The sequence below is a fragment of the Perissodus microlepis genome, chromosome 9, assembly GCF_051167445.1.
Source record: "Perissodus microlepis isolate ML-2025 ecotype Zambia chromosome 9, ASM5116744v1, whole genome shotgun sequence".
In the NCBI taxonomy this organism is placed as follows: Eukaryota; Metazoa; Chordata; class Actinopteri; order Cichliformes; family Cichlidae; genus Perissodus; species Perissodus microlepis.
The window spans coordinates 30,121,937-30,134,157 of NC_140469.1; the positions used below are offsets into that span (position 1 = coordinate 30,121,937).

At 45.4% G+C, this 12,221-nt stretch overlaps 1 protein-coding gene across 3 annotated transcripts in view; it reads left to right on the top strand.

Moving 5' to 3' along the window:
- The window catches only part of phc3b (polyhomeotic homolog 3b), a 26,532-nt gene extending 15,182 nt beyond the window's left edge, over positions 1-11,350 (top strand). Inside the window, exons 4-12 of one of the 3 annotated variants that reach the window (XM_084939991.1) lie at positions 1,280-1,381; positions 2,398-2,653; positions 4,013-5,122; positions 5,571-5,905; positions 6,291-6,456; positions 6,976-7,087; positions 7,325-7,445; positions 8,496-8,799; positions 10,526-11,350. In XM_084939991.1, coding sequence (XP_084796117.1) covers positions 1,280-1,381; positions 2,398-2,653; positions 4,013-5,122; positions 5,571-5,905; positions 6,291-6,456; positions 6,976-7,087; positions 7,325-7,445; positions 8,496-8,799; positions 10,526-10,680 — 2,661 coding nt within the window. In that variant the 3' untranslated portion in view covers positions 10,681-11,350. The remainder of the gene's footprint in view (positions 1-1,279; positions 1,382-2,397; positions 2,654-4,012; positions 5,123-5,570; positions 5,906-6,290; positions 6,457-6,975; positions 7,088-7,324; positions 7,446-8,495; positions 8,800-10,525) is intronic. The other 2 variants (XM_084939992.1, XM_084939993.1) reach the window with 2 other exon arrangements.
- The last annotated feature ends 871 nt before the right edge of the window (positions 11,351-12,221 follow it).

A 12,221-nucleotide genomic window follows, 5' to 3' on the forward strand; every position in this document is an offset into this window, starting at 1 on the left:
ACGTCTGACCTCAGCGAGGCACGTTTCACCCAGAGAACTGCTGCTCACTGGATATTTTCTTTTGCGGTTATGTGGGAAAATCCCAGCAGATCCTGAAATATTCCGACCATCCCGTCTGGCACCAACAACCTCGTCACATTCAGAGTCACTTAAATCACCTTTTTTCCCACATGCTCAGCTTTAACTTCATCACGTCGTCTCCACCGTGTCTACATGCCTACATGCATAGAGACGCTGTCCTGTGATTGGCTGATTGTGTATAGTTGCATGCATGTAGCTAGTACCTGACTCCCATCACTAAGTTAAGCAATACATATGTTTGTGTTTCATTGTCACTGACATTTGCAGGTCAGAAATACACAAATCTGTCTGTTTTCATCCTTGAGCTGAGCATACTCTGCTGCAACTGCAGTTACTAAGAACAAGAGTGAAAACGGGGTCAAGGTTTCAGAGCTCTGCTGTGCAGCTGCCATGGTAGAGATAAGTCAACAATAAGATAAATGAATTCACAGCTTTAATGATTTTATGTCTTATTTGCATCATCAGTGTTCCACATACTGAATCTTCGTAGATCTCTGTCTGCTCTGATCATGTCTCTGATGGCAGACGGTGGTGCTCAGCTAAAGAAGAGTCAAACTGAGCCTTTATGACAGAAACAAAGTAAACTCCGTTTCTCAATAAAGAATGGTCCCCAAATATTATGAGTATTCATGTATAGAAAGAGCAAAGCGGCTTGATTGTGACTGATGAGCTCAAAACTACACATCTGTGAAAACCATCCAATTGTCATTATTGACATCATCTGCAGAAATGTTTCTATAGAGTCTGATTATTTGCACAGAAACCTATTTTAGACTAAAGGATATTTATGTGTTCATAAAAATTCTTTTAACGGTGAAATATTAAACCATGGTTAATCTCACAAATCATTTCCATCATCTAGATCTGCCACCTGGATTTAAAACACTTAAATGTGTTGTAAAAAAGTCTGTTTAACATTTAAAAACATTGAATATGAAGCATACGCCTCGCAGTTGTATTAATCCACCGCAGAAAATAGTCCCCAGCAAAATTCACAGTTTTCTTGTGTGAGGGTTAAAATCTGATGTTGATCCGTTTTAAAAAGTAACCATTATGTTTATGGGTGTTTTATTAGGTCATTAAAAGGAAGCAAAGGGCAAGAAGATGCTTCAGTTACGTCTCACACAAACATCTGTGCTTGTCCTGCTCTCCTCTGTTCATCTCCTCCTTCACGTGTTTCCTCCTTTTTCTCCTGCAGCTAATTCTTACATCTGCTATGCGGCCGCCCCAGCCGTGCTCCTCCTCTTCCTCCTCCTCTGTTTCCACTTCTCCTCCTTCCTCTAACCCCGCCTCGGCTCAGGTGAGCAGCCGAGCAAATGTCTTTATATGCACGTGAATGCATCTTTTGAACTGACCTTAGACGGTAAATGCAAAAAGCTGACTTCTTTACACAGTCGTCTGAAACACACAAAGCTCAGCAAGCACAGCGAGCAAGCGCAAGCTGCTGCCCCTAATCTTCCAGAGGCTGGCCAATCACAAGAAAGCTCCATTGTAGGAAGGCGGGGTCTTAAAGAGCCTGGACGGTCACACTATATAAACTATTTGTGAAATCTTCCGACCTGACCTCAGAAAGAGCTGCTTTTTTCAGTAACTTTCAGTCATTTAATGAAGGAGTGCAAATTTGGCATTTTTAGCATGTTTAGTCTCCGTAACTACAAAAGTACAGGAGACGCACACGTGAAAAACACATTCAAGCTGTGGTAAAAACGGCCTTCGAGTCCATTTTACACCCAGTCCCAGTGCTGCGATCTAAAAGCAGAGTCTGGTTTCTTTGAGCAGCTGTGAGCATGCGCGTCACCGGCTCTGAGACCAGCGCTCCTGGATGTTTGATCTGTTTTCTGATCATTCACTGGAGAAATGAAAGGGTTATGTCACCGTGTGGGATGCGTGCCAGCTCAACAAAGTCTGGTATATGAAAGATAACCAGGCTCAACTACTACCCATAATTCCTTCTGGGTGAAATACTCTTCTCTCATACGTTGGCTGTAACAGACGGCTGTGACATAGAAGCCAAAAGTCTTTGAGGGACTGGGATCGGGATCAGCGGACGATCTCTCCACAGTTGGTCCTGAGACCCACATCCAATAGGAAATGTGATCTTGTTTTTCTGTTTTTGTTGGTATTGTTATTGTATTTCTTATTTTCACCTTACGAACAATCAGAAAATGTCAGACGTTTAAGACTAAATCTACTTCAGAGAGCTTTTTTTTCTGCTGCCTGTAACATACCCGCTCTCGCTGGTAACAGTTGCTAAGCTGTGACTGGATAGCCAACACCTTCGTGGGATCTAACTGAACATCTTTGTGTCCCTTCCAGCTCCAGAGTCTCACCTTGAGGCCTCCTCCCCCCGGGACTCTCGCCATCCCTCCTTCCCTACGCCTCAAGCCCAGCGCCACGGCCCCGCCTCCCCTCTCTCGACCTCAAGCCCCCCTCTTCCCGATCCTCAAGCCGCGACCTCAGTCCAGCATCACAGCAACGGAGTGTCCAACCACGCCCAGCCGACACCTCGCCGTGCCGCCTCCAAGTAGGTCCCTGAAGGGTGTGATGAGGCCGGATGAGTACGCTCCTCCATGTGAGGCTCTTACATCTAGTGACTAATATATTATCATTAAATTATTATAATTGTACACTTTCAGTCAGCTGATGCTGTGTTTGCAGTTTGTTTTATTTATATTTGATTCTGTCCTACTGTTTTAAAAACAGAGTTTATTGGTTGGATCCAGCTCTCACCCTGACAGTGACTAACCGGGGGGACTGGAGGGAGGTGTGTTTCAGATTTTCAAAATAAAAGCCATCAGTGGAAGACCAGTATGCTTTAAAAATGATAGCAGTTGCTTCAAGGCCCTTTATATTGTAAGGTAGAGACCCTACAATGATACAGAGAAGCCTGAGCAATGGGACAAATCCCTGTAAGCGAGCACTTGGTGGGAAGGAAACCCCCCTCTTAACAGGAAGAAACCTCAGGACCGGTCTCAGGAACGGGCAGCCATCTGCTGCAACGGGTTTGAGGTGAAGAAAGGATAAAAGACACAAAATAAAAGCCTCAAATTACATATTGGATGTTATCAACACTCTGAACCTTTCAAAATAAAAGCCTGCAGTTTAAAGCCGTCTGACAACTCTCTGCAGCTGTTCTGGAGGCAAGTCACAGTCTGGTGTTAGCAACAATCACACTGACGTGTGGTGTGAAATTGCATGTTTATTTTTTTTTCTACAAGCAGTGTTAGCGTTTTATATTTTCAATCATTTTTTGCCTTCAGTTTTTAAAGAATTACATTTTTTAAATAGATATTTTTCTTTTTTTTACTATTTTAATTTTGGTTACTTTTAAAACAAGAAAGGACAAATTTACTGCATTTAGCTGTTCAGAGCCTTCTTTAGCTGCACTGCTGTGGTCCTGTGTACGGTTTCATTTCAGTGACTTATGAACCAAATAATTCCCCTCTATTACCCGGAGACATCAGAGCTTCGGTTTACCCTCACAGAGCACTGGAACAAGTCAATTTTCAGCATGTTTGCCGTCATTGTCTGCAGCTGAACTCATAAATCACTGGAAGAAAACTGCACTGTGCTGCAGAACAAAGTAAATTGAATCATGGGTCTTGATATATTTTCCAGCCTTGAGAGATGAAAATTAGAAAACAAAAACATAATAAAATTTGCATTTGATCATCTAAATAATTCAGAGTTTTTGGAGCCACTGAAAGGAAATGTTTAAATCTTAGATGTGAGAAAGTTTTTCAGCCAACACCCTGAATCCTCGAGCCTCCTGTGCATCAGCAGATTACAGTGAAGCACATGAGAATTAAACCATCATAACATGCACGAGTGGCCAGTGGGCCAATTGCAGTCTCTCATTTATCAGATCATTTATTAGTCATATCCATCCCTCATTGTTTAATGGTTTCCTCTTCATGCTCGTCTCCCACAGCTCTCTATTCTCCGGTTCGAGCCGTCCCTCTGAGACCCAGACTTCACTCTCCTAACGGTCACAGAGCGGTGTCACCTCGACAGACCTCGGCCCTCCAACCAATCGCTGCTGCTCCCTCCAGCCAGGCGTCTTCCATCAGCCGGCCGCTGGCTGGACTGAAGAGCTGTCCGTTAACTCACAGCCCGGTATCTGTCTCCAGCGCTCTGTCAGCTGTGCCGCATTTTGAGCGCTCGTTGTCTGCAGCGAAGCAGCTTCAGATCATCGCCCTCTCTTCGGGTCGCCAGCCACAGCCGGGAACGTACACGCATGCTTCGGTGCAGCCGCCGCCTCCAGCTGCAGAGTCGCCTGAGGTTTCCGCCCAATCAAAGAGGACTTTGAGCACTGAAGACGTCCTTCCTCCTCCTCCTCCTCCTCCTTTAAACCCCTCGTTGCCAAAAACCACCTCTCCTCTGCCCTCACCTCCATCCCTTCTGAGTCCAGCCTCTCCGCAGAGTCAAGCTGAGCCGCAGCCGCAAAATCTGACCCTGAAGGTGGAGGTAAAGGAGGCTGAAGAGCAGAGAAAGAGAGCTGCAGCTGTGAGACAGGAAGTCAAAGATGAGGAAAGCATTGCTAAAGACTTGAGAGTGGAGAAAGATGACCAAAGAGAGAAGGTGAAGGAGGAGGAGCCCAGTGAGGAGCAAATCAACCAGGAGGTGCAGGAAGTTAGCCGAGAGGAAGATCAAATGGAAGTGACAGAAGAAGGCCAAAGTGAGAGAGAGAGGAGAGAGGAAGGCAAGGACAAGAAGATGGAGGAGGAAGAGGAAGGAGAGACTCCAATGGACCAGTCTGAGAACCAGACGGCACAGCTTCCCCATCAGTACCACAACACGGACCCTATCCCGGAACCTGATTCTGTTAAAGACTCCACTGTGGACTCAAAACCCATCACGGGTCTCATTTCAACTCCACTTCCAGTCCAAACTCCAGCACCAGTCCCGGTACCAGAGCCAGCTCCAGTCCCCGAAGCCTCTGCCCAGAGTCAGAGGCTGCCAGAGCCTCAGAAAGACCTTCAACCCGTTAGCCAGGAGGACTTCTGTGAGAACATGTCGACCCAGTCCGACAATCAGTCAGGTACCGTGAACAGCTCATACTCAGCAACACTTAATGCTCATATCTGTGTTTACATGAGGCTTTGCATTAAAGCTGTCAGGTTGAAGGAGCGTTTTCAACAACTTCATCTGTCCGAGCTGAGCTCCCTTAAAGGGTCCACACGGATGATTAGTTGTTATTACTCCGCTCGTCTTGGAGAAGCCACACATGGTCGGTGCACAGTGTGCAGCCAGCAGCAGTTTCTGATGCTTCATGCTACAAAGCAGTTAAGCTGTTGAGCAAACTGTCTTTACGGGACATCTGCCAGGAGTAACACTGGTGATAAAGACTCGCTGGTACCTGCTGCTCACTGGTGAACATTAGTGTTCTGCTTTGTTTTCGACTGTAACTTAATGCAATTAATACTTTTTTCAAAACATGTTCATTTTAATTGTCAGTCAACCCTTTTTTCTTTCTCTGCTCCTCACAGCGTTGTCCAGCCTCTCCTCTCAGTCTCCCCCCTCCTCACCCATCACCACTCCTTCGGCAGAAAACCCTCCTCCTCTCCTCCCGGCGCAGACCGCCCTCCCGACTGACCTCAGCCTACCGCAGCATGAGCCAGCGAAGGTGGACAAAGCAGGTGGCGAGCAGCAGCCCCCCACGGAAACTGAGGCAGAGCCTCTCGGACAATTGGAGGACGAGTCAGAGAGCTTCAGCCAATCGCTGAGCAGCCCCTGGGAGCCAAGGCCGTGGCCTGAGGGACGGCAGGTTCTCACCCACCTGGTGGAGGGATTTGTCATCCAGGAGGGGCTCCAACCGTTTCCTGTAAGGAGACGTTTGTTTTACATCACAAAGGCAGAAAAAATGAAGTTAGAATTTTAGGTTTTGATGCTTTTAGTGTGAAATAAGTTGGTGTTTAATCTCCTCAGGTTTATTTAAGCATTTCCAAAATAAGTTGTGGCTTAGCTGACAGTTTAATCTGGGTTTTACAGTTTATCACCTTTTCTTGGGTTTCCCTTTCTGTCAGATGTTAGAGACGTCAAATATTACAATGTTGTTACTAAAGTGGGGAAAAAACTCTAACCTTTCTCATGTATAAACGTAGAATAAGTTCTGGGTGGATGTAAATGGATTCCCTCCTTACTGCGATTACCTTTTCAGCCACAGGCTCTCGCGGTGCATTTATACTCACCTTATTTCTGTCGTCCAGGTGAACCGCTCGTCCCTGCTGGTTCCAGAGCAGGTGCCCAAACCGCAGGAAGTGAATGGGACCAATGGGAAAGCGGCGCTGCCTGTAACGGAAACGATAAAACAAACTGAGCACTCCACAGATTCGGACGAAGAGGAAGGAGGAGACACGGACGATCCCGGGAGCAGTAAGGAGCAGTTTAACTTTTAAACTTCACACCTGCCCATTTTATCTGCTCTGAAGTCTCGATGCATGAAATTACTGTTGGTAAGAGCTGCAGAATAGACCAGCCGCACCCACATCATACTGTCACCACATCAACAACAAAGATTCATCCAAGAAAACTCAAAACAGAAGCAGGTGACGCATTTTTTCACCTGCAGCACTGGGGCTGATTTAACACATGAAGATGTGAAAGATAACAGGCTAAGCACTAAATACAAGCTGAGAGCAGCCCTGGGACTGTGCAGTGAAAGTGTGTGTGAGAGGTCTACGGGCTCTAAGAAGTCAACCACTTTTAATACCCTGAAAACTCGGCGGTAAACCTGACGTTTGCCCCACACATCCCCGAATCCTGCTCTGCTCACGTCTGTCACTCTGCTGCTGGTGTGGTAAATGTGGGAGCTGTTAATCTTCTAAACAAGCAGTGGAAACCATATCAGACTCTGTGTTTCTCAGCTTCACCTTCTCTGTGTCCCTCTCACAGGGTCGGGCCACAGAGACCGAGCGGTGCTGCACTGCCAGTTCTGCGGGAAGAGGGGCCACGCGCACAACTTCATGCGCTCCAAACGCTTCTGCTCCACTTCCTGTGCACGCGGGTAAGACCTCGCTTCATTGGCTTAAGCGCTAAAGAGGGCAGCTGTGATGTCACGGGACCTTTAGGCAGCGTAGGGGTGCTGCTGTCGCAGCAGCAGCGTGACAGGATGTGGTGTGTGTGGCCTGCGTGGAGGCGCGCAGGTGTCAGATGCAGATACGAGTGTGAATGAAAGCAGCAGAACGAGGAAACATCACCACCACGTGTCTCTGTGCTTCTCCCCTTCCTCCTCCCCCCTCAGGTTTAACGTTCGTCTGACGAAGCGTCTGCGAGCTCTCAGCGCAGGAAGCCGGTCAGAGAAGCCTCGTCCTGCCCTCAACCGGGCGGAGTCAGTCCCTGGGAAACCCCTGCTGCTGCGGCTGGTAGGGACGCTGAACTCACGAACAGCTAAAAAACAGCAAACAGAGAAGTGCTGAGATGTTTTAAAGAGCCACACTCTGAAAATACTCCAACGCACGTGAAGTTAGAGCTCCTAAAGTCCTCCACGAGCCGAATGCACTTTTGTGAATGTACACATACACCGGCTGTATTACAGGAGGCTGATTTTCCAAATATTAAACACATTTTTATGCTTTTATCGATCTTTCTGATGTTTATTTGATGGGTTACGTTCCTACAAAAGCGCCACTCTGCGTTTGTAGTTTCATATCTTTTGTAAACGTTTTAAATTTTGTCCCTGACAAATGCTTTTAATCAGAAAAACTAAAAAACACTGAAACTAAACTGAAACAAACACATGAATTAAAAACACTTAGTAGTGTAAAACTACATTAGCTCAGTTAGTCGTGTGCAGTGGATTTTAGATTTGGTCTTATGAAATGAGCCATTTGAAGCCATCTGTGCTTCATCTGTGGTTCAGTGACAGCCGATGGCCTTTAGAGGGCAGCAGAGAGCCAAGAGTCCAGTGAGACGAGTCAATACAGTTTAATTGATTCCTCACAGTTTACCACCTCTGAGATCAGGAAGCTCCACCAACAGACAGAAAACAAACGCTCATTTTTAAGTTATATGCAGCCAGCAGCCACTTTATTCAGTTACACCTTCCTTGTACTGAGTTGGAACTCCGTTTGAGTCGAGAACTTTCTTATAACTCACACATTCAACAAAGTCCTCTGAGTTGTTCGTCCATGTCGACATGATAGCATCACACAGTTTCTACATATTTATCGCTCCACCACATCCCACGTGTTCTCTACTGGAGTGAGAGCTGGTGACTGTGGAGGCCATTTGAGCACAGGGAGTCATGTACAAGTAACCAGTCTGAGATGATTGAGGTGGAGTGTGGGGTTTAAATGATGCTGCGTTGGTGCTGAAGGGCCGCACACTATCACCCCAGCAGCCCCCTGAACTGTTGATATCAGGCAGGACGTTTCCTGACTTTTACATTTCTTACACGTTTTGTTTCCTTTCAGCCTCGTGATCTGTGGAGCGCCGGTCAGCGTGAGAAAGATGGAAAAGAAAAAGCAGCGGCGGCAGACGAGGACGAAGATGAAGACGATATGGTGGGAGGTGGAGGCAGGGAGGAGGAGGACGATGACGGAGGAGAGGAAGATCCCGCTGTCGCCATGACGGCTAGGATGGAGCGTCGGGCGGCTCGGAGAGCGAGGAGGGCGTCGGCGCCGGCCGTGACCACTTCCACGCCTACCACCACGTTTAAGCCAGCCCCCTCGCAGTGGAGCGTGGAGGAAGTCACCGCCTTCATCCACACGCTGCCAGGTAAACATGAGCTGATGCCCCACACGTAGAGCTTCTCCCGGGACCTGTAACTCAGAACTGTCGGTTTGATTTACGCCACACTCCGTGTCTTAATTGTCAGCAGGCGACGGAGGCGCGCTCACAGCTTCTTCGTTTCCCCCAAGTCCCATTAAAGGTTTCGCAAAATGCTGAAATTAACTGCTGAGTGAAGTAATGTGAAGAATACTTTCAACCACACACCGTCAGACTCAGCGAGACTGCTGTGAAACATCTGGGAGAGAAACACTGAACCTCTGTTTCACAGCTCAACTGAGTATTTCACATGAGACAGAGATGATTCTGTAGTAAACACTCTCAGGTTTTTAGGCCGTTTAATCGTTAGCTGGCGTTAATATTCATCACTGTCACTTTATTTCTAAGAGAAGATCAGATGTGGATCTTAGAGTTATGCAGATCTCTTCTGGTCTAAACATTCTCCAGATTAGTTTCTGTTAGAAATAAAGTGGATAAACTAATTGTTGGCTAATGATCCTGGATGAACAGTGTGAAACATGTTACTGTAACAAACCAAATCTTTGTTTGTTGGGTTGTTTGTCCACAAACTCCTCCTACACGATCAGGATTTGAGGAACCAAACAAGGGCTCAGGTAGAACTTAGGCTGCTGAAGGTTCTTATCAGAACCTGCATCACATATTATTTCATCATGTGGCCTAAAAACCACCAACCAATCATTTAATTGTTGAGTTTATGAACCTTTAAAAAAAATGTGTTCACAGGAAAGCCACCAAAATCTAATTTGAAATGGTGTCTTTATGCGTTTTTTTATTAGCAGCCACAAAAAGTCATACAAACACATCACGTGTTCCCACTTCTTTAGTTAAATCTACAAAATAATCCCAAAGTTGACACGTTTGAATGCATTAAATAGCATTTCTGCACAAACAAAGTGATATTAGCCAAAATTAGGATATCTCAGCACAGCGTGCAGTGTGTCTTTAAAAGATTTGAACACAGTAAAGTCCCATCAGTACCATGTAATACCTAATCCTAGTCCTAGATGTCGTTGTTCCAGCTATCCTCACGTATGGAAGCAAAGCATGGACAATAAACAAGGAAGCTGTAGACGACATCAGTGCATCAGGGGTGTGCTTCATCAAGAGGATGATAAGAATATTGTACACCAAAATACTGATGAATGAAAACACCAAAAGATCTTAATATAAAAGCAGCAGAGAGACAAGCAAGATACTCTGGATACATTATGAGAAGAAGGGGACTGAAATGATGATGTTACACCTGGAACATCAAAGGGACGAGAATCAGAGGCAGAAGGAGAGAAACCAGTGTGTGTGAGACAGAGCGTCTCGGACGACTGTGATCGCATGTCAGGAGCAGAAGCATCTGAAAAGCACGACAATGATCAAAAAAACATCCAAAGCAATGGACGGAGCAGGGTGGTGTGGGTGGAGGTGAGCGTCAGGAGTGACTTGTGACAGAAGGATAGCAGCAACAGTGAAAGGGGGAAACTGCAGTTCCTCTAATGTCCACTCGAGGCTCCAAAACAGAGTCAATCCCCACAGACTAAACTTTGCAGGAGTTTGGAGGTGTTTTTATTAAAAGTCAAGAGTTTAGATTGTTATACGTTACTAAAGTCAGGGCCATGACTACTTTCTGTGTGACTGAACAGAATCATTTGCTCAGTCAGACGCTGTCAGTGTTTTTAAACTCTCCGTGTTGCTGTTTCAGGCTGCGGTGACGTAGCGGAGGCTTTCCGGGTGCAGGAGATCGACGGCCAGGCTCTGCTGCTGCTCACCGAGGACCATCTGATGACCAGCATGAACATAAAACTGGGACCTGCTCTGAAGATCTGCGCTCACATCAACGCACTGAAAAACCAATGAGAGACAAAGAAAAAGAGAAACAAAGTGAGAAAAAGAGAAAGCGTTTCAAATGGAAGAGGGAAAAAAGGCAATAAAGACGCGAGGAAAAGAGAGAAATCGGCGGAAGTCAAAAGCTGACACCAAGGATGACAGAACAAAGTCACAAAAAGAGATTTGTGGGAATTTATAATTTATGAGATTATAAATCTAGGCGTGGCCTTAGCAGATGGGAGCTGGAGAGGAGTGCGGGAGCATGACGACACCAGAGTCCATGAGAAGTCTCACCAGTTTTGGGCCCTCCGACTGTAGCAGGAGACGGGGGGGTTTTGTAACTTTGTGTATATTTTACATGCCGCTGGAGAGTGTACATTTGAAGCTATTTGATGAAGGATTTTGAACATTTAATATATAAAATTTGTCTATTTAGTTTTTTTAGAACGTGACGTCAGCAACAAATCTATCCAGTAGCTAAACATAACCCGTGTGTGTAAAAGGAAAAAAAACAATAATGCGTAGACTTTGTAAGTGATTAATGAAAGTTTAATGTTTTATATCACTATATTCTGGACAAAGACATGTCTGTGTATTAAAAAAGTCACTATCAGGGTAGAGGCTGGTGTCTTTAATCGTCACATTTTTATGGTATCCTGCTTGAAATTATTTAATAAATGAATAATTGATCATCAAACGATTTATTTATCTTGTTTTAAATTAATTCCCAAGTAAAATACCTTTTACTAGCCCAGTGAAAGCGGTCTTTCTAACAAAAATGTGCATAAACACTTCAGAAAATCTTCGTGATCACATTGATCACGCAGACACGTGGAGCAGATGTTCCACTGAGGAACAAACCTCCTGGTTTCATGGATGAATAAAATGCTAAAGTTAAAGTTGGCACAGTTTCACAGTGTAGTGGTTATCAGACCCACTTTGTCGGGGTGTGGAACGATTGAGAGGTTCTGGGATCCAAATCCGCGTCCCCCGTAGTGCAATTTACCCCAGTACCTACAAACTGGCTGCTGCAGGTATAGAAACGCGGCTCTGGGGTTAACTTAGACTTAGAGGCTTAGAGCAGTCCTAAAACTATCCTCAGCAGATGAACAACATCTGAAAGCCTGAGAGACGAGACGACTATCAAGAAGCATTTTTAGCGCTCAATGCTCTGGGGGGCGGGGCTATGGCTCCCCACAGCCTCCAGCAGATCGTTACATGGATAAACCTTTTGAACTCAGGCGCGTTCACGCACACAGAAGCTCACAGACACAAACTATATCTTCCTTGGCTTCTACCTTGAAGCATGTCGTGCGCTGTCGGTCTTGTGTGCTGCTCAATAGCATTCAGTATTTAGTAGTTACTGTTACTTACACGTATCTAGGTCGTTGCTTTGATCTCTGCATTCTGTTCTATTGTTGTTTGTTTTCTTTTTTCTTCTTTTAACAGCTGATTCAACAGATTCTCTCAGTCTTTTCTTTATTTCTTTCTTTCTTTCTGTTTAATTTTCTGTCCAATTTGTAATAACTTAAAGTAAAATAAAATAAATAACCAATAGTAATAGAGATCAA